The sequence below is a fragment of the Electrophorus electricus genome, chromosome 2 (assembly GCF_013358815.1).
Source record: "Electrophorus electricus isolate fEleEle1 chromosome 2, fEleEle1.pri, whole genome shotgun sequence".
Lineage (NCBI taxonomy): Eukaryota > Metazoa > Chordata > Actinopteri > Gymnotiformes > Gymnotidae > Electrophorus > Electrophorus electricus.
Window position 1 is genome coordinate 19,805,770 of NC_049536.1, and position 25,777 is coordinate 19,831,546.

General features: G+C 42.4%; 1 protein-coding gene across 1 annotated transcript in view; it reads left to right on the plus strand.

The window, feature by feature from the left end:
• The first annotated feature begins 1,653 nt into the window (after nt 1–1,653).
• syngap1a (synaptic Ras GTPase activating protein 1a) overlaps nt 1,654–25,777 on the plus strand; it is a 76,184-nt gene continuing 52,060 nt past the window's right edge. Inside the window, 3 exon segments of the mRNA XM_027023898.2 lie at nt 1,654–1,934; nt 14,785–14,915; nt 19,670–19,775. Of these exon segments, the coding sequence (XP_026879699.2) occupies nt 1,913–1,934; nt 14,785–14,915; nt 19,670–19,775 (259 nt within the window). The 5' untranslated portion in view covers nt 1,654–1,912.

Sequence of the window (25,777 nt, forward strand, 5' to 3'; positions counted from 1 at the left end):
CACAGCAGAAAAGCTTATATAAGCTAGTGTTCCTTCTCCCTACAACACAATAGCATGTAACATGTATGAAAGACTAAAAAAACATAGTTCCCTTGCCCTGTATTAGCTACGCACTTTGCATGGAGCTGGTGTGAAACTGAATACCTGCGCTACAGGACCTGATCACCTAGTAGGCGCTAGGCCTTTTTTGGAGAGTCGATGCAACTGGTGTCATCTAAAATAGTCTGTGTATGTTAATGTATTGCTACATTAAGTTGCTATCTGGGTTACCCTAGGTCTGGTTTATACAGCCCTAGATTCTTGCTGGAGGCATAGTAAAAAAAATTCCAAAGTCCCAGTCTATACTTGGCTGAATCGGTTTGTGTAAGGACACGGCTTCCAAATCAGGAGCTACTATCAGAACTGTTCGTGCGTATCCATGTCTATCACTGCTTAAATGCATAAAAGCACGCCCTTAAAATCACTTTAATAGGCAATCCTTATAATCGCTTATCATTAAAGCTAGTTGGTTTGACAGAGCTCAGTGCCAGCATGTCAATTTGAACCGACTACGCTTCAGATTCCAAACGTTAGAACTATACCCTTAACGCGCCTTCACAGGGACGTTATTAATCACTATACAAATACCCCGCTTATTGCTATTTTTGCGAGCCTCAGGGAAAAGACAGACAAAGGAATACTGTAATGTGAAGGATATGTAGGCGTAAATGCAGTGCTATTAATTGTACAATTCCACCAGAGTGCATAGCAACTTTTGGATCTAACTCAACGGGGAGATCACCTTCTTGGCACGGACACTGTTTGCTATGACGCATGCAATTAGCATCCAAGTGTAGCTTTCCTACGATTGTCCTTGTTGAATGCCGAATAATTTCAGAGGGATGCTGTCGTGTAAGCAGGGTGGTGGATTTTTTTCTCATTTGTGTACGATGAACACTACGGAGTTCCAGGACTTGAGTACTCTGATGAGCTGTATCTCACTTCTGCAGGACACTAATTGTTAAAACAAAGAAAAGAAAACTTTCTTTATTATGTTCTTTATATGCATTTATTTATTTGAATTACTGAGAGTTGCTAAATTCAACGTATTGTTTTGCCATGGCATACTAAACTCATGACTTTCGGGGTCAGAGGGAAAAATCTTAAAAATACTTTTATAAAATCATATACTGAGGCAAAATGAAAGAGGCGCTTGGCGCTAGGGACATGTAAACATAATATCTACAACTTCTACATCTTCAATAGCAAACATAAATGGAAAGAAAATGCTTGGTCCCTTAAATGCCGACAGCGGAGAAAGTGAGGTTTGCATCACTACTGTGAATACGTGATCACAACATGCCCGTATCTGTGAACGCGCTTGGAGTGTGACTCTAACGTGTACCCGCGTGTGAGCGGGGGATAGAAAAGTGCGTGTGAACTCTGATGTTCAAGCACGTTCGCGACAGTAGCAAAGACCTATTTTTGAACCGTTTGAATGTACGAGGGAACGTGCACTTAAATGCTTCGCTTGGCCACGGAAGGAAAGCATTTAGATCAGTAGGCTACTTGGTAGCTAGGTTATTCATGAGCGCGCCTCACCGCCCCCCCTCCATCGCTCTCTCTCTCTCTCTCTCTCTCTCTCTCTCTCTCTCTCTCTCTCTCTCCCCACTCTCTACAGCTCGCGTTACATTATTCCACAATTCATAGCATTTCAGTGCCGTTTTACTTTTTTGCTTATGCGCGAGGCCTTCCGCGAAAATGGATTAAAGTGTGGTTTATTTCGTATGTCACGTGCCGACATGGGCATTTATAGCCGCCTACATTTTTACATTACGAACCGATGTGGTTATTCTAGCCCGGATGCCACTTCTTAGAAAGTACCGTCAGATTACCCGGTGAGGCGGGTGACCACGTTCGATGCCGTTGGATCATGTCCTATGTGTCTTCACAAGGTAAGAGTTAAAATATTTAGACACTCTCTCTCTCTCTCTCTCTCTCTCTCTCTCTCTCTCTCTCTCTCTCTCTCTCTCTCTCTCTCTCTCGCTCCCCCACCCGCCGAGACGCGGTTCGGTATGCAGGTAGCATTGCGCAATTCACGGCGAATATAACCTATTCTTCTTAACTCAAACGACTGTATTAGTAATCCTGTCATATGACACTTCGTAGAGTCGGGCCTCGACGCTGTACCGACACACTACACATCGCAACCTTGTCGATGACTGTTGGTATGATGCAGCTGGGGAGGCAAAATCAATGACAACCATTACCTGTTGTGATTAACCACTTTCCAGAAGAGAGATAAACAGTTCGCCACCTGCTTTGCCAGCAGGTAAAATACATGAAATGTTTTAGGAAAGTGTAGCAGATTTACCTGATTGTGTTTTTGAAAAGAGTAACTGTATTCACTGGACAACAAAGACACTAATTTGCTAAAACATTAGCGTCACAACGCGGATATCTTTCGTTTCCACCGGCTCTTGGAATTACAGCTGTGCGTCCTAAGCCCATGTCGGTACAAACAGTTTATTTATAGAAGCTGAAATGATCCGATAGTGGAAGATAGAGGTGGGCCGCGCTCTGGAGAGAGAGAGGTTTGGAACGGAGGAACACAAATGAGGAAGAGGGAGAGAAAATTACGCGCGCGCTGTGGGGCGAGCACGGGAGAGATTGGACACTATAGAGTAACAGACCACTTCACTTAAAATGGCGAGGTCATTTACTGTGTTCACTCACTCGACAGGACAATTGGAATTTAAATCATACGAATTAGTGACAACACTCACGCTTGTGAAGGTGGTATAGGTTCATGCTGTGGCATTAATGTAGCCACAGTGCTATGATTTGGATGAATTCAATTTCAGCTCTGAAGGGGCCAAGGGGATTTAACTCAACTAATTAAGAAACTGCACACAAAAGTATTTGAAAAGTAAAAATACGAACTGAATTTCATGCCATTACAATGCAGTTGGCCCTAGTGAGATCGAACACAGTTTGTGTACAGTATATTCTTATCAGTTTGTGGAGTTTACACACGGTGGTTTCTTCCTGCCCGGTCTAAGGGTTTGGCTGTAGCACAGATATGTGCAGGTCAGCTGAATACACTGGTTCCATTGAGTTTCCATTTAGATTTACATTCTCAGATTCCACTCTTAACAATTCTAGGGAAACCTCAAAAATGATCTCCAAGTTCCACAAAAGGGCACACACTTAAAAAAACAAAACAAAACAAAAAACCCCAAAACAAGTGCATCTGTACTCGGTGGTTCTGGGACTCAGCTGAATGCTGAATATAGTCCATAGGGTGCTTCAGAATTGCCACAGAAATTCTGATCACATGGCACATGGTGGTTCAACAAGACAAGTATATGATGACTCTATAGAAAGCACTGAATTATGATATAATACGTGCTTTGCTCTGAAAATACATCCTGCATATAGAATTGTCTGTGATGCGGGGAAAATCTTCCTGAGGTGCGAAGGTGCACGAAGACCTGATAAGTCAAACTAATGTGCAGATTTTAAAAACTTCCCAGCAGTTGACGCCAGATTGTTTGGTTCTAGAATTCACAGTTGGTTTTAGAATGTAAAAGACAAGTGTTGTTTTATTGACTACACTGGTTCTATTGTTACATTAAAGTGTTACATTAAAATGAATAAAAAGCTTGTTTATGAGATATTCAGATTACATCATCATGACAGTATTTCTTAAAAGGTTAACAAAGGTTTTTCGATTAATTTTAGTCTAGAAAACATTTCTCTCTTTCTTGGGGGTGGGGGGGGGGGGGTACCTACACTTCTGATCTACATATCCTGACTACCAGTTATTTTTGTTGTGTGTGACCTAAATATATAAATATTTTTTTTACCAGTGCCTATGTATTATTTACAGATTTCTGAACATTTAAATATGTTCAATGTAATTGCAGGGAATGGTTTAGGATGGCAGGATACTGGTTCTGATGTAATAAGAGACCAATATGACATCTCCACCCAAATGTGTTATTCCATTGGATCAACTCTGTATTCTGTTGACACTGCAGGCTCTGTGCCGGTCTGAATATTATAGTGTGTCAAGTTTGCATTCGTTGACATACTTCCAGTGACCTTAAGACACATTAAAATGATTATGCTTTAAATATTTTTCATGGTGTGTATAAGCGAACAAAGGTCTCAGTGTGCTGATCTAATCCAACCTCATATTTCGTCCCTCCTATAACCCATCATTGTATGAGTTTATTAATGTTTGTTAGTCTTGAATACAATCTCAAATGCTTTGGCTGTTATTCTATCCTGCAAATGATGATAGCATTTACTTTTCTTCATTTATCCTGATGTGGTATAATATTTAAACAGGAGATTGAGTAAAGAGTTATATAATTCACTAAATAATAGAGCAGTGTCATTTTGTATCAGTATCCTCGGCTTAATGAATTCGGCCCATCATGTGTCTGGGAGAAGCTGATACTTTTCACTTTGCTGTAAATCCAAGACATTAAGACATTGTATTAGAGTATAATATTTAGATGCACTACAGTAAGAATTACACCAGAAATTTAAGTGTAGTGTAATAGGATTAAGTGTAATTTATCTGTATGCTAAGATATTTAACACAAAAGTCTTGCTTTTTTGTGCTCTCACGACTGGTGTACATATTAACCCAACTGTATAGCAGAGTTTGATATCCCTTGATATCTGTCAAACCCTTGATATCTGTCATTTACAGTGTTAGAATTTTAGAATGCATAGCAGTGAAAGGAGAGAGTGACAATTTGTATCCAGTTTAGTTTGCTGTTATAGTAACAGAGTGGCGCTATCATCATGGGGTTAGTGAGTTAAAGACATGAGTTCTCAGTATCCGTTATTCATTAAATACCATATAATCACCATTCATTCTCATCTAAATGAACTGTTCGAGGGCGAAGCCAAGCTGGCACTCAGGACTGCCTCATCAAAGCATGGAGAATGAGGTGGTATCTTCACAAGCACACTGATCAATCAGCAAAGGGTGACCACACTGAGGCCTCAAACAGATTTGTGCATAAAGGTTATGTCATGGTATTAACAGCATCCACAGACAGCTAAGTCGACCTTAGACAGTCTATTGCTTTGGCCTGTGTTAGGTCAGTGTAGGGGTCTTGGCCTGTACTAGGTCAATGTAGTGGTCTTGGTCTGTGTTAGGTCAGTGTAATGGTCTTGGCCTGTGTTAAATCACCGTAGTGTTAGGCATGTGCTAGGTCAGTGTACTGTTAGGCCTGTGTTAAGTCAGGGTAGTGGTCTTGGCCTGTGCTAGGTCAGTATAGTTTTAGGCGTGTGCTAGGTCAGTGTAGTGTTAGGCCTCTGTTAGGTCAGTGTATTGTTAGGCCTGTGTTAGGTTAGTGTAGTGGTCTTGGCCTGTGCTAGGTCAGTGTAGTGGTCTTGGCCTGTGTTAGATCAGTGTAGTGGTCTTGGCCTGTGCTAGGTCAGTGCAGTGGTTGTGGCATGTACTTAGGTCAGTGTAGGTTTAGGCTTGTAATTATGTCAGTGTAGATTTAGACCTGTGTTAGGTCTCGACTGTAGTTTTGGGTTTATTGAAACCGTTAGTAAAGGTTAAGTAAGGGTGGAAGCTTTTGTCTCCGTTTTTCCATTAAATTTCGTATATTTGTGTGTGTTAGGCAGGATGGGAAAAATTTAAGTGACAATTAAAATTTGTTGCACTGAAAGTCAGTTGACTACTTCATCGCATACATTTATATGTGTCCAAACAGCTGACATTTTGTTATTGGTGTAGTAGTATAACAGGAGTGTTGACATGCAGCTCTATTGTCTTTACCTAACTCCCATTTTTAACGTCATAGAGTTGCAACAGACATCAGCTAAAACCAAAATAATAAATTCTGATCTTGGTAAATCGCAGCCTTACACCTCTTGTGAAGCATCGTCAGTGCAGATGCTGGATGGAGTCACAGAGAGAGCCTTAGACCAGATAAAGCAGCTAGCGAGAACCAGATGCTCAGTTTACAGACAGCCCACCACGCTCATTCTATCTCATTCGGTTGCTCTCTCTCTCTCTCTCTCTCTCTCTCACACACACACACACACACACGCACACTGATTATGTTTATGAAATTTTGGTTAATTCCTGTCCTGGTCTGCTCTCATTTTAACATGGTAATCCCACTATAGATAACACCTGCACTGAACACCTTGCACGATGGCATGATTTGAAACACTGCCGATAAAGAGCCATTTTCCAGGGATGCGAGGAGGGAAAAAAAGAAAATCTTTTACTGTCATTCTGTTCTGTGCCAGCAGCTTGCCACTCAGCCCATAGTAAATGTCTCTGCCAGTGGACATTATCACCAGTGCAGAGAGTGGGACACGCGAGCGCTTGCTGGACCCAGGTGGGAGAATAGACAATGCAGCTTGTCCAATAGGAAAGAGCCTTTTCAGCCATTGTGGTTTTCTCTGTTCAGTTGCACCTTACATTTCAGCTGTAAGCTGATGCCAGTCTCCAGAGCTCTGGGCACTGACACATGCTCTCTTTTATTTTGAAATTATGGTCACGTTCTTAACTTTCACTTTTCTGAACACATCGATTGGTTTGGCTAAAATGTGAGACAGAAGAATCAGCTACACTTAAGACAAAACAACAAGCAAACAATCAAACAAACATCCCCCCTTCCCCCACAAACAGTGCCAGATGGAATTCAGAGAAGCAAAAAATGTGTAACCTCAAGATATTCTGGGCATTCTTTATCAGGCAGGTGAGTGGGACACATTCCAGTTCATTAAGCCCACATATCCATAGCAGGTGTTCCAGCTTCAGCAGATCCCCGAGGGGTGAACATTTGTGGCAGTGCACTGGCATCATTCCCCGCTGATTGTGTTTAGTCCAAACTGCACGGTTAGACTGCCAGTTAGCTTTGAACACAATGCAAACCTGTCTACCTCCAGCAGCGGCTAAGCAGATCCAGTTACTGTTTCCTGTTATACAAATATCAAATGCACATACAGATCTCCTTGTTGTGGTTCCACTTTTTAATAGCAAAACCTTAATGGTGTGATGTAATCATATCAGCACTGTCAATTCATATATACACTTCCATTTTATTGACAGTATATTCCATATACTTCAGCCAAGCTATACTGCTGGGTTTCTACTACTAGACTTTGAAGGGATATACCAGACAGATACATACATGTGGTGACCTTTGTAATGACATCATCCTGTGCTCATTCCAAGTTCCAATAACACCTTCCTCACACACTGTTTATTTATATTATATTTTTTTACTTGATGTTTGCCCATAAGACTTCTATATGGATGATTAACTTACAATTATGACTGAATACATCTTGAGTTAGGGGTTAAGGGCCTTGCTGAGGGACCCAACAGTGGCACCCTGGTGGTGCTGGGGCTTGAACTGGCAACCTTCCAATTACTACTCAACTACCTTAACCACTGAGCTACCACTGCCTGTAAATAAGTGCTTGGGGAGGGCTGGGTGACATGGCAGCTCAACAGAACCCAGCGCAGCGACTATGACACTGATGAGCTCCATCTCTCAGTAACTTTACTGTTGCTGACTCAAACGTGTTGTTGCTCCATACTGCAAAACGCACCATCAAATTACCGTCCTGCAGCACCCCCCCCCCCCCCACACACACACGTGCACACATATACACACACACACACACACACACACACGCACACACACGCACACACAAAGCCACCGTAAGACACCCTGCAGCTCACTAGCAAAGCAAAACGATTCAGCATTCAAGCTCAGTGTTCCAGTGGTCTGTGCGGGACAGAGTGCATAGAGAGGTTCCGGTGACTGACTTCTAATACGCTAATCACCGCATTAGATGCACATATCTTGGGCCTGCACTCACTGGATACTTCATTAGGTACAGCTGTCTTATATAAATGTATGGACTGTAGCTGATCACATCATCCACAGAGCTGACCCTATATTATTTTCATGCCTGACTATTCCAAGCATAGCATTAATGCTGACATAACAGTGGTATGGTACTAGCACGATAGTCGTATGGTAGTGGCATGACGGTGACATAGTAGTGTTGTGGTAATGACATAGTAGTGACATGTTACTGGTGTTGTAGTGACATGGTAATGACATAGTAGTGACATGTTAGTGGTGTTGTAGTGACATGGTAATGACATAGCACTGACATGTTAGTGGTGTTGTAGTGACATGGTAATGACATAGTATTGACATAGATGTGACATGGTCCTTGTATGTTAATGGTGTGGTAATGATACAGTGGTGTGGTAATGGTGTAGTAGGAATGACATGGTATTGCTGTGATAATGGCATTGTAAAGACATAGTGGTATGGCAGTCACATGGTACTGACATGATAGTGGTACCATAGTAGGCGCTTTTGCTCAGCTTTGTACATGTGTCACTGCTGGATTGAGCGGCTACCTGTGAAAAACTATCCTGCCAGCCAAGTTCAAGTTCAAGTTCAAGTTTGGTTTATTTGTCACATACATAGTCATACACAGTATAACTCGCAGTGAAATAATTTTAGAGTGCTCTGTCCAAACTGAGGAAAAGAAATTGGGGTGCATAGAGAAATATATATCTATATATATATACAAAATATATTAACAATGTATGTACAATATATGTATATTATATTTATATACACAATGTAAAATGTATATATGAATATGTATAATTGTATATGTATGTACACAATACACAGCCAGTCTTGTGGCTGGAAACTGACAAGTGGTGATCTAGTCTAAAAGATGGCTAACAGATACTATGCATATCAACAGCTGCAGGGTTATAGATTTAACTGTGCTCCTAAATTTTGTTTCTAATAAAAGTGTGTTTATGATAAAGTGGCTGGTTACCATGGAAAGCACTGCAGATTGATTTGAGCTTATGGCTAGTTGTATTGCTAGCCAACTTCTTTTCCACAAATCTCAATGTTACCAATAGTAAGGCAAATGGAAGCACATATTTCAGTAAGAGCTTCCACCTGCTCCTGCTACAGGCTGACAGTTACAGGCTCCTGTTACAGGCTGACAGTTATAGGCTCCTGTTACAGGATGACAGTTATAGGCTCCTGTTACAGGATGAAAATTCTTATAGCTAGCACACCTTAGGCCACTAGAAGTTCGGACTACTTCTGACTCCTGAGTGCATGTGGCTGCTTAAATTAATCTCGGAATAATAAAAAAAGTAAGAAGCTCCCATATATTACGAAACGCCTCCTTCCCCATTTTCGCAAATGTGTTTTTAACAACAAATAAATAAATAAATGACAAAATGTCAAGTTATTGTACAAAATATTTTTGTGTTAAATAGCAACACGGTATAATCACCAATGTTACATTCAATCCCACGCAAACAGATCACCTGACACCCGCATGGTGTGAATGCAAATGAACATCAATAATTAACACATTGAACATTGTCTAGTATTTCAAACATTTTTGAATGTAAAATTATTTAAATTTGGAATTTAAATATGCATATTGCTCATAATTACTGATGCCAGTGCAATGTTCCTTTAAGGAAAATTAAAGAAAAAGAAATTCTCAGTTGGTTGTGCTGTAATCACTGTAACACTTATAAAGGCCAGTGTGGGCACAAGCTAATATTCCCACCAAGCAGGAGCACACCTGACTTCATCTAGCAGTTATTATCATCAATCATGACTTCAAGCAGGTGGGTTAAGTGTGTTGGGGATTATTTGCTACAAAGGATTATGTGTGGACACAAACACACACACGTACACATATACACACACACATACATACACACACACACACACACACAGAGTTAGAAACCCCCAACATTCACACACGTGCGCACACACACACACACACACACACACACAGTTAGAAACCCCCAACATTCCCCCACTCATTCACACACACGTGCGCACACACACAGGCACTTTGTGGAGCACGAAGGGGGATGCTGCAGTATCATGAAAGGCTATCTTGCCTTTTGGCCTCAGAAACACAGGCTGTTTTACTGGCTCATTCAGTACTGTCCTGATTTAGTGGTACATTCAGCCTCATTCAGTACTGCCCTGATTTAGTGGTGCATTCAGCCTCATTCAGTACTGCCCTGATTTAGTGGTGCATTCAGCCTCATTCAGTACTTTCCTCATTTAGAGGTATACTGAGCCTCATTCAGAACTTAATGTGCTGTAGGGTTTGATTGCCACTCTTGCTGTGTGTACATGTATTCACGGCAGTGTGAGGGCCCGTATAACTCAAGTCTGGCTTTTTAATTAGCCAGAGAGTTTCACTGGAAGACATTAGACTGGGTGTAGTCCACTGGGCCACGAGGACTACATTTAAGATAATCCCTGTGAGGAAAGTCAATCATTCCAGCATAGCAGCATGCAAAGTGCCGTATGCAGCAATGTTAATTAAGGAACAAAGAACCAAGTGTACACAAAGTGAGAGAAATCCAGAGTTGTAGAATTAACAATTATTGCACTAGTCATTATGATCTATGCTGTACACTTACATTTACATAATGAAAAATACACTCAAAAACAACATTATACTATGACATCATGACATACAGTCAAATGAATTAACATGAATATTTAAACAAAGATAAATAACACATTTAGAAACACTAGGTATTGTATGTAAAAGTAAGACATAATGAAAGGTAACTTGTTGCAAATTGTATAGTGACCACAGATTCACATTAAGAAAGGAACTGGATGATGGAACAAAAAAGCATTTTAGAAATATTTAGTATTACAGTTCAAAGCAATAAACCATTGGCTGGAATCGCGCTTATGCTGTCTCGGTGTAATCTGTAGTGAGCGAGTGCAGTTGGGAAGAACCGAGTCCAGGTTATCTCTCTGCCTTTTCTCCATGTAGAACCTCAGGGGGTTCCTAACTTTGTAGATTCTGTGGAACGCTTGGTATGTGCTTAAATGTGCTAGTACAGACTGATATTGTAACCTGCTCCCTAAAACCTGAATTTAACCCTGTTCAAGTTTTTTTTAGAGCAAGGTGTTAGTGTCACCGAGGTCATGGGTTTGATTCCCAGGGAGCTGTGATGCTGAAAGATATGTTTGTCTCTGCGTAAGAGTGTATGCCACGTGCTGTAAATGTAAATGAATTGTTAAGTGTCACCCCATGTAACAAACAGCATGTGAATTAATAAATCTGATCTAATGTAAAAAAAACAAAACAAAACCCCAAAGCCTCAATAAATTAAAACCACAGCAGAATTCATTTGAAATACGCAAATGAAAGATTGCAGAGATGGGAAAAGTTCTGCCCATGGCATCTTCAGAAAGAACCACCGGTTCTCCTCGGATAGCACTAATTGGAGTTTTAAGGGCCAAAGTGGCGTGAGATTAAGAACTGAGTGTGTGCTGGGCATGAATGTGCCTGCAGTTTCCTCTCTGTTGTAAGGCTAGACAGCTTCTGTCCAGCCTCCCTCTCTTGTCAGTAGCTACTAGCCTGTGAGAGCACAGACTAGCACATGCTTCCTCCGGCGACACGTCAGTCCCATCGCCACTCACACAGTGCAGCAGGTGAATGCACTAACTGCTCAGTTCTGGATGCGGTGTGCGACCTAGCAGAGAGCCCTGAGTGACTAGCACTGCCCCACTTCCACAGCCCCGCTGTGACTGGGCCGCCCACCACGAGCCTGTGGGATGCCTGGCACTCGAACTCGGGCTACAGTGAAAGGACACAAGCCAAATGCACACCAACTGTGCTTCTTTTTCTTTTTTTTTTAACACATATGACCTACAATAATAAAACTCGCTAGCCAGACTGCACCTTAAAGCCCTATCAGGACATTTTAAAAATATAAACACGAGTCCTCTAGCAATGTTAGTTCGCCGTGTATTAAAGTTCTCTGGTCTAGTGCGAGGCAGCCTGTGTGTAGTCTGAGAAAGGAGCCCTAGCACACGGAACCTCAGCACACAGAGTTCTAGCACACAAAGTCCCAGCACACTGAGTCCCAGCACACAGAATCCCCACACACAGAATCCCAGTATACAGAGTTCCAGCACACGCAATCCCCGCACACGGAACCCCAGCACACAGTGCCTCCAGTCGTGCGAAGGCTGCTTCACAAACCTGTTCAAAACATGCTACTTAGGAGAGTTGAGTGGAACATGGATTAGCTACCCCAACAGTGCAAGTGCATGGCCATTCATAGACATGCTTAGTATGTTTCATAGTGGCAGTGTGTGTGTGTGCGTGCGTGCGTGATGTTGGTCTGAACGTAAATGATCTGGGATGTTTCGCTTGTTCTGGTTAGGAGCTCTAACAAGTCTTAACTAGGGAGATGGTTGAAATTGTTCTTCTGACTCGCTGGCTCTCACTGGCATCATGTGTGGAGCGCTGGAAGGTACATACCTGCTACGTACATGCTGTTCCCACACTGCTGCATATGACTCCTGGCCTTGGGAAAATATGAGAATAAAACTGCAGAGTGGGTTGGGAAGGCTTCGAGGGGTACTAGGTGGTGTAGCTGTGGCTTGGCGCTGCGCAGATCTCTGCAGAGAAACCTTCCAACCTGGATACCGTGCTGCATGTAACCCCCATGCAGCTGTTTTGAGGCAGGCCTAGACTGCTTGAATTCCAACAAAGACATATGTGTAGATGTACGATTTTAATGTTTACAGTCACTGCGAAGCAGGTAAACACCCAAGAGGAAGTTCATTTCCCATGAACAGCTGAATTTTAAAGGCTGTAGTCAACGCACTGCTGTAGCCGCGCACTCTACAACCCCTAACAACGGAGTAGCTGGATGTTTCCTACATAATCAAGCTTTAGTCGTGCAGCGCTTTATAATGTCAACAGCCTCGCAAAGCCACTTTATTGCAGTCTGGATCCAGAGCCCTACTGAGCGAGCTGAGGGCGATGGTGGCAGGGAAAGACTCACTTCCTGGGCATGAGGAGTAATCCCTGGGAGGAGCCAAGATTCCTGAGGGGGACTCATCCTGCTCCCTGCCACACCGGATAGTGGGATTATGATGTTGGGAGTGGGATTATGATGTTGATAGTGCGGTTTTGATGTTAAATAGGGCACTTTGATAATACGGCGGGAAGATATGTAAGATAAACCAGTGACTGATATTAAAAAGCCTGAGAAGGATTTGCAGACTACTGACACCCAAGACCCGCAGGAGCGATTGCTTGTCCATGTGTTCACGACGTTTGGCAGATACTCTTATTCAGAGTCTCTTAGATATGTACAAGTATGACTGGATGTATGACAGCACATGTGCTTCCTGGGAGACGAGCCCATGACCTTGGTGTTACACCTAGCGCTTCGCCCTACCCGCTCTACCAGGTATGCAACAGGAGCGTCGTACGTGCACGCTACATGTTTGATACTCAGAAACCGCAAGCTTCTCCACATTGGCACCGAAGACAGGGCCAATTGGCCAGTTGGCATGGACCAGCTGACTACCACAGGCTGAAGACCTTGTGGTTGAGGGGTGGTGAGGTTAAGCTTTCGATCCACTGAGCACCGACAGTGTGAAACACAACTCTGAGTTTCTCTAGAGTCGTAACCCCATCAGCCTGTGCTACTCACCACACGTGCCTGTGAATGAGAATATGCAATCAGTGTTCTTTCTTTAGTAGAAAGATCTCCCCCACACCTGCAACACACACACACACACACGCACACCTACATACACTTTAGATTCAGAGAGTGGGGAAGAGAGCAATAGAGAGAAAGGGAGAGAGATAGATAGAGAGATGGAGACAGAGATGGAGAAAGAGGGAGAGCTGGAGATAGAAAGAGGGAGAGAGAGAGGGAGAGATAGAGAGAAAGATAGAGATGGGGGGGTGAGAGTGGGGAGACTATTCACTCTTGCACATCCATGATGGTTGCTATGGGAACAAAGTGTTGGTTCCCTCTTCTAAAATAGTTCTTCTCCTCTCGTCCCTCCTTCTCCTTCCATCACTCCTTCCCTTTTTTTGCCCCATTCCAATCTCTCTCTCTCTCTCTCTCTCTCTCTCTCTCTCTCTCTCTCTCTCTGTCTCTGTCCCTTTCTCTCCCTCTATCTTTCTGTCTCTTTGTCTCTGTTTCCCTCCTTTCTTTCTCTCTCTATCTGTCCCTCTCTCTCCCTCTCTCTCTCTCTCTCTCTCTCTCTCTCTCTCTCTCTCTCTCTCTCTCTCTCTCTCTCTCCTAATCCCTCTCTCTTTTAGTGGTTTTTCAGTCTGTTCCGTGTTGAGTTGTCATGGAGACAGGCTGGGGGTGTGTGAGCGCGTGAAATAGAGTGGGCGTCACGGAAGTGACATCTCTTGGGCTATAACCCATCTTCCTCTCTCTCTCTCTCTCTCTCTCTCTCTCTCTGTGTGTGTGTGTGTGTGTGGGGGGGGGGGGGGGGCGAACAGGACACAAAAGCAGTGTCAGAATGAGTTTTAAATTCCTTGCTTGTGTGTGTGTATGTATGTGTGTGCATCATCTGTACTGCACCATACAGTATATATCCTGTACTGAGTAGTCTTATTGCAGTCGAAGAGCAGCAGTAGCTCTGTCCTTTCCCCCTGCTCCGCTGGGGGTTTGCTTAAAACATATTTAATGTTTAGCTTGCTGTGTAAAGAAATTGTCTGTATGCTATGAAAATATGCCGATCTCCATTCATGTTACCTTAAGAAAATTAAAGGTGTGTTTTACATTCATGAAAATACAGAATTGTACATTCAGGATTTATTTCTCTCTCTCGTCCTCTCTCTATATTTTTGGCTCTTTGCCTCCCCCGTCTCCCACTCTCTCTCTTTCTCTGCCTCTCTCGCTCTCTTGCTCTCCCTCTTTTTCTCCCGCCCCAGATGGAAGGTGTGTGTCTCCGTGTTCCCGGCCTCACACTCCTCTGAATGGCCACGCCCACGACTCCCCCGGCTGGAGCCGCCCGCTCCGCGTCCGAGACGGAGACCAGTTCTACATGCTGGACCAAGAAGAGGTACACGCACACACACACACACACACACACACACATACACACATGCAGGTGCGAGCATGCGCACACACACTATTCCTACAACAGTAAGCTTGCACAAGAGTAGAAATTGGACATTGTTGTGTTTCTAGTCTTTGCCACTAGAGGACGGAATTGCTCTTCGGTTGAGTTCTGACACTTCCTGCCCCAGTTCTTTTCTTCCATTTGAAGTGAAGTTAATGGGCCATGGATTAATGCAGATGCCACACGATTCACCATCAGACATGCGTGAAGCCTGGTACTCAGGATGGTACATGCTGCCCTAGCAAACACTTTTGTGCTCTGAGATGAGATCAGAGGTTGGCACAAAGATGCATTCACATTGGGCTGAGAGTAGTTAAAGTGCATCTGTCCATCCTTGAAGGCAGGGAAAATTGTCTGATTTTATATGATTTAAAATTAAGCAATTTGAAGGGTCTCAGACTCTGAGTATTGAAGGGAAATTGTTACAGCCTTTAGAAGATATTTACACTTTAGATTTCTGAAAATTATTATTTAAGCCTGCTCGCTTGTAGCTGTCTGTGAAGTAGTTATTTCAGCACAGACATTCAGATATATTGTGAATCATATGAAATCTTGTTTTTTATGATTGCTGTTCAGTGTCTGGAATTCTAAGATTACTGTTAAATGAATGTCTATATGAACACACAAACACACATTCACTTTTTAACCACGCGCGTGTGTGTGTATATGCGTCTTTGCAAAGCTTTGATAGCGCAAATGTCTGCAGGATAAAAATATTGCTCCAGGTGGTTAAATGCTGGCTTAATGGCGCAGCCACATAAAAGGCTGTGTGTTCCTCTCCCGCCACTCTAGTCTCCGCTCCAGGCTACTGCGCCTTAAAGATTACTGCGTGTTTGTTTTGATGTGGAAGCAGTGGCCACTTGTTATTATTCAAATAAAACCTTATTGGTGTGTAGTGCCGGTGCTGTGCTTCACTTCAGACCCATTCCCAACTTTCAGACCCGCTCCCAGCCCTGGAGGTATGCTGGATGGATTTAAGACCTCCTGGTACAACTAGAGTTAAAGAACACAGAAGATGCTCCAATGGAGCTGTTGACACCTTACCTCCCCCCCCCCCCACTCCTAAAGATTATTTATATTTTAATCTGCTTTCCACCATTTTTGGCATATTTTCCTGAATTCAGATAATGGTTTAATGGTTTTATGTTACATAAAACAGCAACAAAATATGTATTCTGAGTGCTATAGTTGTGTGGCGAACGTTTTTATAAAGTGTATTTTTTATATCTTATCAGTGGCGTTTTAAACATATATATATATATATATATATATATATATATATATATATATATATATATATATATATATATAGTAAAGCAATTAAAAAAAAAAAAAAATATATATATATATATATATATATATATATATATATATATATATAAAACAGTGCTATATAATTGCTTTACTAAGATCAAGAATGAATTCTGAATAGCATGTTATAGGTAATAGAATGACATGTAAGTAGATGTAATAGAATAGCATGTAGGTAAAATATAATAGAATAGCATGTAATTAGATGTAATAGAATAGCATGTGAGTAGATTACAGTGCAGTGCATAAATAATCACTCCATTGAACATCTTCACGTTTTCTTTTCTTAAACCTGGAATATAAATTATCATTACTGGAAATTTATGTCATGAATCTACCCAAAATAAAATGAAGTGTGAAGAGAGCTGATATAGTTTGCAAAATGATACACACATAAAAAACCTAAAAATTGTGATTGCATAAGTGTTAACCCCCATTGCTTTGAGTTGAATGAATACCTAAATTAATTCTGCTGCAACCAGTTGTCATCAGACACCCCCTAACGTCCACCTGTGTGCAATTCAAGTGTCACCTGATCCCAATAAAAAATACATCTTGTCCTGGAAGGTACCAGAGTTTGAGAGCATACTTACACACATATCATGACGACCAAAGTCGAGGGTGTGGTTATGAAATAATATCCCAAAATCTGTTCACTCCATAGAGCCCCATCGAATCCATTCCATTCATGGAAAGTCAGTGACTGATTAAGGAGGACTGATTAAGTAATTAGAGGAGCAACCGATAACCCAAAGGTTATTCTGATGGAGCTGCAGAGATGTGCAGTGAGATGGGAAAAGCGATGCACAGGACAACAATTTCTTGGAGACTTTCCAAAGCTAGGCTTTAAGGAAGATAGGCAAGAAGAAAACATTTTTTGGAAAAAAGCCATTTGAAATTACTTTGGAAATTTGCCAAAAGGCATATTGGAGTCTCAGCATAATTCTGGAAAAAAGTTATTCTTGTCTGGTGAGACCAAACTTTTCAGCTTTGTGACAAAGCATTATGTATGGTACAATCCAAACACTGCTCATCACCCTGAAAACACTGTCCCCTCCTTGAAGCATGGTACAATCCAAATACTGCTCATCACTCTGAAAACACCATCCCCACTTTGAAGCATGATACAATCCAAGCACTGCTCATCACCCCAAAAACACCATCCCCACCTCAAAGTATGGTACAATCCAAACACTGCTCATCACCCTGAAAACACCATGGCGGTACCATGCTGTGGGGGTGCTTCTTTATCTGCAGGAAATAGTAAACTTGTTAGGGTTGAAGGCAAGATGAATGCTGCCAAATGCAGGGCAATCCTTGAAGAAGACCTGTTTCAATGTACAAAAGACTACAAGAGGTTTACCGTCCAACATGAGAACAACCTTCAGAATACTGCCAAAGGTACAGAGGAGTAGCCAAGTCAAATCCCTCAATGCTGAAAATCTGAGGCATGATTTGAAACTGCTGGTCACCAATGGTCTCTAACCAATCTGACAGAGCTTGAGAAATTTTTTACAGGAACAATGTGAAAAATGGCAGGATCCAGATATGCAAAGCTGACTAAAAAATAGCCTTGCAGCTGTAATTGCAGACCTGGAGGTGGTGTGACCAAGTGTTGATCAGGGGGCTGCTTATACAAGGTGCAAGTTGGACATAATATCACTCAGTTCTGTTGAATGATCTGTGCTGTGGAAAGTGTTGGATGTGAAGTGATGTAATATGGTGAGAGATGCACCCTTGTGCTCTCCATCACACTAAATTCAGAGTGTCCCACTGAATGCTTTCATTTTTAGGTAGTCTGCATGATTAAATTCTGAAATTGCAGTTATATTGCTATATGTATAAAACACATTAGTGATACCATATGTCACACTGGGTAGTTTTCTGTAGCAGATATAGTGGGGCAAATTGTAATGTTGCTGGCCCGAGTGCTGGTAGGGCGCGGGGCAGGACACACAGACTCCCTCAACTGTGACGTTTATTGACATTAAACGTATACGACAAAGGTGGCACTCACACATAACACTGACAGTAAACATGACTCTACGCTTAACATTAAACGAAGAACGGAACTTCCTGACCTGCAGACCATCTACTACAAGCAGTGCCAGACCAACGCCAGGAGGATTGTGAAGGACCCCACCCATCCCAACAATAGACTCTTCTCTCTGTTGAGGTCAGGGAGGTGCTTTCGCTCCCTGAAGACCAAGACAGAGAGACTGAAGAGGAGCTTCTTCCCACAGGCCATTCGGGCCCTGAATCAGGGAAACTGATAAACTGTGGGGACCACCACCACCATGTAACATAACTGTATATCTGTATATATATATATATATATATATATATATATATATATATATATACAATTACCTTGTAACACAACAACTGTAAATATGTTATTCTACGAAATGGATCTGTACATTCTGTAGATTGTGTACATATATACACAACCATATACATTGTACATTGTGTATATAAACATAATATACATATAATGTACATACATTGATAATATATTTTTGTACATATATAGAATATATATTTCTCTATGCACCCCTCTTTTCTTTTTCCTCAGTTTGGACAGAGCACTCTCAACCATTTCACTGCGAGTTATACTGTGTATGACTATGTATGTGACAAATAAACCAAACTTGAAACTTGAAACTTGAAACTTGAGAACAAATATACATTAATACAGGACTACACAAACCAACGTTATGGCTACAACGATCTAAATTAACACACACGACAATGACCAACAAGCGAGCACACACTCACAGGGGTTTAAATACAGACAAACACTTAACACCAAACCCTGTGCAGGTGTGTGCTATCCCAGGGGGAGGTGGTTACGAATAATACACATGTGAGTCCCCCTGCACGCGGCGGGCCATACCACGTGACTCGTGGGGGGAGGAGCCTTCCGTGACACAAATATTGTGGGGCACAAAAGGGGAGGGAAAGCTCGCGGCTTGGAGACTCAGCGTGGGAGCGAAAGACTTCTCAATGCCTGATATAGCTGAGTAGGGGTAGCGTCCAGGCACAGGTGATGAGTAGGTGGAGCCGATGGCCAATAGGTTTCCGGTCCGGAATGCGGTAGAGTTGGGAACATGGTCAGAGGTGAAGTAATTTGATAGATGTTTAATTTGTATATCGCAACATAGTCTGACACCAATTGCAATAGCCAACAACTAAATAAAAGAATTTACAGTCAACAACTCGTGTAGCCCTGGGTGTCATAGTCTATTGAATATCTCATATCTCATTGTGTAAATGTTGTACTCTGGGTGCTATGCTGTGTGAACACTGTACTGTGGGGGAGAGACTGTGTGAATGTTGTACTCTGGGTGTTACACCTCACTGAGTGTTTAACTTTACTGTAGGTTCATCCTCTGCTTATGAGCGATCGGCGCCCTGTCTCCCAGCGCACCAAGTTGCTCCGCAGGACTGTGTCTGTGCCTGCCGATAGCAGACCCCATCCTGAGTCAGGTAAACACACACACACACACACCCACACCCACACGCACACGCACACGCACACACCCACACCTACACCCACACCCACACACACACACACACACACACACACACACACCCACACATGCAAAATCACACACACAAACACATGCAAACTCACACATGCACACACACTCATACACACACACGCACGCACACACACACACACACACACACACACCCACACATGCAAAATCACACACACAAACACATGCACTCGTGCACGAACACACACACACACACACACACACACACACACATGCAAAATCACACACACAAACACATGCACTCGTGCACGAACACACACACACACACACATGCAAAATCACACACACAAACACATGCAAACTCACACATGCACACACACTCATACAAACACACACATGCATACATACAGACAAACATGCACACATCACATTAATGCAGTATCACTTGCTTACAGAGACAGGTACACACACATACACACATATCACATTATTATAGTATCACTTACTTAAACAGACAAAGGTACGCATACACGCATTCACACACTGGTGTGTCACATATTTACAGGTGATACTGTATTAATCTCACATGCTCCTCAGATAGTGCCATTTACCCTCACTCATTCAGGCACACCTATACAAACACTCACTATATAAACTCCCACAGCATCTCAGGCAATACATTAGTACAATACCACTCTCACACTCACTTTATCACACAGACAGACACACGTGTACGCCTAAACACACACATTATCTGTTGATTTGCATTTTGTTGTCTAACTCTATCAGTGTTCAGATGTACACAGCTAAACGTGCATGCACGCTTGCATGCACACCTACACAAACACATACAGACACACACGCACATACAGTCAATTACATTTGTTCTTCATATTAATATAGTTTTAATTAATGCATATTGCATAGAAACTTTAGCTGTTGCTAATGATGTTAATGATGACAAGCTACTCATTTCTCATGGCAAGCTGATATTCAGTGATACTTAAATGTTTGAGTATGTGTTGGCAGTCAAAAGAGGCTGCTTTGGTTTGTTTGTATTGCATAACCAAAATGATGGTAAGGACAGCATGCATATCATTGTTTTGAAGCCAAAGCTGGGCAGTGAAGAAGAAAAGAAATTATTACTCCTGCATTAGATGCCATTATGGGCTTTTAATTCATTAGTCTTTCACAGTTTTACCATATGCGGTTACATGCGTTTACCCAAATTACACCTCAGATCCTCACAACTGTAAACAGAACATTACTGGTTCCACTAAGGCTTCTGGGCCCTCCCAACCTGACTCCATGGCAGCATCCTTCAAAATCACAACGTAACATTTGCCTTTATGGTACAAATCAAGCATATCGTTGACGCAGGGGTAGTTTTCTCCACCATGCTGCTAGACCAAGTTTTCACCAGCTGACCTTATTAGAGGATGAGATACTGTGCTCTGAAACCCCCAGAGATTTAGGATTTATGGGTTTGTGATGCTTTTCCCATGTTGACAGGTCTAAGCCTTCCACATGCTCATGTTCATGCTACAGTTACAACCTGTGCACTTCCTACCTGTGTCTTGATGTGGGAACGACACCCTATCAACCTTTTTAAAGAGTGCATGAAAGCATTATTCTAGTACCCATTAGGTGCTTTTATGTGTTTTTGGAAATGAAAATCCAGTATAATAGAGCTGCAAGATGCTTGATGAACTGTAAGAGTCCAATAATGTATGCAATTTATTACTTAGAGTACAACTTTACTCTCTTCTCTCTTGAACTTATTTATCCCAGCAAAGTATAGTTAATAAATAGCTTTAGGTATTAAATACTAATCCTATCTCTACATTGATAAACTGTATAGATATAATAATAATAATAATAATAATAATAATAATAATAATAATTACAGTCTTGCACCGGTTCATAATTGGGACTTTAAAAGCTGTTCCAATCAATAACTGACACATGCAATAAAAAGCAATTTTTTCTGAATCAGCTAATATTGAGTAAGTACAAAAACGTATTGTTGAGCTATTTGTAATTGTAGTTGGTAACAGACATATTTCTTGTATTTAATATTTTGGCGATACCACCCCCTTATATATGGGATGTATAGCTACCATTGTTGGTAAGCTCATTTCCACAAGAATCTTTCAAAAATTTTCTGTATTTTCCATATTAATCGCAAAAATATTGTATTGATGCTGTATAAAGCAGTGGATTTTTGTGGTGGATATGCGTGTGTCTGTCTGTGCTTGTGTGTGTGTGTGTGTGTGCATGTGTGTGCATGCGCATGTATGTGCGTGTAATTCCTTCATTTTTGACAGGCTTAGTCAGAGGTCAACTCTGAATTCTGGGCTTTAATATCATAACGCTTGTTACAGCTACACTGACAGCCATGGGTCTCTGAGGCGTGAAAACACTTGAACAAATGAATAAATTAGCATGTGTTAGACATGTTGGCGGAAAGGTATCCAGAGTAGGAGGAAGAGCCAAGGTCAGGACTGGAGAGAGCAGTGGACACTGGGAGTCTGCAAGGGTGATCTGGCTGGATACACTCATGCAGATCCCTGACCAGTAGGACAGGGCCTATAGCCATGACACCACATAGCAGAAGCCCAGCAAGGCATGGCTGCAGAGTTAATGCACACACACTCCAAAGAGGGAGAAACAGTGGGAGAGAGAGAGAGAGAGGGGGGGGGGAGAGAGAGAGAGAGAGAGAGAGAGAGAGGGGAATTTAAATGTTTTAATGGCACAGAATGAAGGCGTTTAAAAACATGGACTTTTTTGAAGGGAGGAAGGATAGCTGAGCAGCTCTGAGGTCAGCACTCAGCTATGCTTTGGTTGTAACCATGGTAATAATTACAGAGTGCTGTAGCTATGCTGTAAGCAGAGGCAGTGGGGTCAGAAAGAGAGAGGGAGAGAGGGGTGGGGATTGTGTGTGTGTGTGGGGGGGGGGGCGATATTCAAGGCCCCCACCACTTCTTTTCCTCTCTATCCCTTTGTTTTTCCCTTTCTCTTCTTTTCCCTCTAGCCTCTCTCGTTCTACATATCTCTCCTGTCTTGCTTCTTACCCCCTACTTCATGCTCGTTCCTCCTGTGCTGGGAACGATAACCATAATGTGCAAGCTGCCGGCTTGCGTTGTCATGGAAACAGGAAGACCTTATCTTGTCCCACCCCATTTCTGTGCATCTTGGTTGAGTCCATGCAGTATACTTTAGCTGGTTTCGCCTCTGGACTATACCAGTGAATCACAAATAGGGTGTTCAACAAGCAAACAATGCATACCTTAATGCAATTCTAAATAGAGGAATCATAGCACCCTTTGCAGTGTGAATTAGTCAGATTATGCCTTTTGTAGAATTAGAGACCAAATTCCTGAGCAAATTATGCATTATTGTGTTTTTGCATACTGCCATGACTGATGCTCTTTTACCTTATGGAGGAAGAAATGTGTGTGTGTCTGTGTGTGTGTGTGTGTGTGTGTGTGTGTGTGTGTGTGTGTGTGTGTGTGTGTGTGTGTGTGTACATGTGTGCATGTATGCGTGTGTTTCATTTTCAAAAGCACAGATACACAGTAGATTTTAATAAGGATCACATTCAAGACATCTTTGGTACAACATGGGCTGGGCGCAGGTCAGCTCAATTTAGAATTGATTCAGTTCCATTTTATTTCAGATACTTTATGCAAATGTCTTGGCTGATTAAATTAACTCCACACATGAATTAACTGATTTAAAATGGTATTGTTCACAATTCTAAATATGAGGAAGATTTCAGCTCTTTGTTAAGGAAAATCATATATATTTACAGAAGAGAAAGGTGTCCATTAGCGGATTTTGTGCATAAACTCAAAATATCAGCCACTATCGTTTACTGTTTCGCACACTGATGTTAAGTGTAACAAAAACTTGCTTTTACCACGTTCTGTTACTAAAAGGTACTGGTGATGAAAAGGAACATTTTAGGTGTATCTGCATTAAAGCCAGAAGACTGGCATATTTGTGCTTGGTGTTCTAAGTGATTGAATGTTTCTGCGTGTGTGTGTGTGTGTGTGTGTGTGTGTGTGTGTGTGTGTGTGTGTGTGTGTGTGTGTGTGTGTGTGTGAAAGAGAGAGAGAGCGAGGGAATGTGTGTATGTGTGAGAGAGTGTTTGCGTGGTGTAGTGGGAGGGGGTTCCTCATCTTTCTCATTAGTCTCCTTCATCCGTCTCTGACTTACGGAGAGTGAAAAGCGAGAAGGGACAGAGTGCGGTTAAACACGCGCTCTTGTCACACAGATACCCAGCTCTCCAAACCGCCCATTGGAAACGCGCAGAAGCCGCGCGCAGCGCTGTGGGTCTGCGCGTTATTTTATCTCACGCGGAGATGATGTGCCAGCGGTCCGCCCACGCACGAACATTTTCTGACACGAGAATTCAGCGATTTTATCACGAAGAACATTCAGCAAATGTGCGAATGATCATTTTATTCCACGCTTTGTTGTCGTAAGATGTTGCGCGAGGACGTTGTCGCGCGCATCCCTTGACAAACGCAACAGCGGGGAGGATATTGCAGTTGGCACGCGTCTCTGCCGAGGGACGCGCGCGTGTTAATTGTCATTGCTTAGGCTCACACGCGTGCATTTCAAATGTTATTAAGTTTGAAGCAGCATAGACTAGATCACTCGCTTTGCAGGCTAGCGTTCGCTTCGATGTGGAATAGGCTATGTTCAATATTTAGCAAATCGCACTCCAAATGTGAGCTCGTCTGTATGGAGTGACTAGCGCGACTGGATTAAAAAATCATCTGTAGTGTAAACTGAAGCCAAGTCCATCAAAAATATTGAGCTGACGTTTATCTTGACGATAATTAACACTGACTGGATAAAAATACACGAGCGAAAGATGAGAGAATCCAGCTTGGTTTCTTTACGGTACCGTGGAAACGGCAGCGGAATCGGGATTGTGCCAGAGGGTTTTGAGAGAGCCGGAGGTGAAAAGTCAGGGAGATACGAGCCAAAGGCGGCCGCGTACACCAAACCTTCAGCCGGACTGCCTAGCGCCGAACAGCCGTTTCCTAACCTGGAGAGAATGGACAAGGGATGGCAAAAGAGGGAGACGGCTTCGCTTGAGCAATTATAACATGAACTGCGCATGTTTTTTTAACTGTGAGGATACACATGAAGATTGCCCGTTTGCTCGCCGTTCGTTTAAAATGAGTTAGTATATAAATGATGCATGAAATATTTATGCTTTGCAAATAGCAGGCGTCCTCCGTGTGAGAGGAAGGTAGACTGCGATTAATAATTTATTAACTGCTCTTTCAGCTTTATTTTAATTATTATTCTAAACACAAGCACAATATTATATGAAATATGACATACAATATATGTCTCCTTAAGTGCAACTGACTGAATTACTCCTTAATTTCATAATGCACTGCAAAATACTATCTCAATCTTAAGATTTTAACAGGTTATTTAGATAAACTATTAGATATTAATGCGCCTCGAAGTGTTGCACATGTTCGCTCGCGCTAACGGCAAAGCTCCAACTGGACGTTTCTGATGCCGGGCTCCAAAAAGTAGCCGGCTGGAAGTGCTGACGTCACCTTAGACTTTGTACAGAGCGGGTTTGGGTCGCTGACAACGGAACGCACGCGGCACCCGCGCGCTACTTCACCGGGCCTGTCCCACAGCTTCGGAGATGGGTGGAAAAGCGCTGCTGGATCTCCTAAAAGGAAAGCCTGTCTGAAAAGACTCAGGAGCCTCCCTGTCCTGCTGTCCTGCAGTCCTGCAGACGTCTTCTCCTCTGTGCACCTCAGCCTTGACCACAGACAGACAGACAGACAAACAGACAGACTGACAGACTGACATGGAAAAGGGCAGAGGCCTGCAAGCCTGAAGCCTCGTCTTTCTCTGGTAAGCAACCAGATCAAGTTTCATAATAATGCTCTTAGTCTGATAATTACGCTAATTCTTGCAAAACCAGATGCTCACACAGATCAG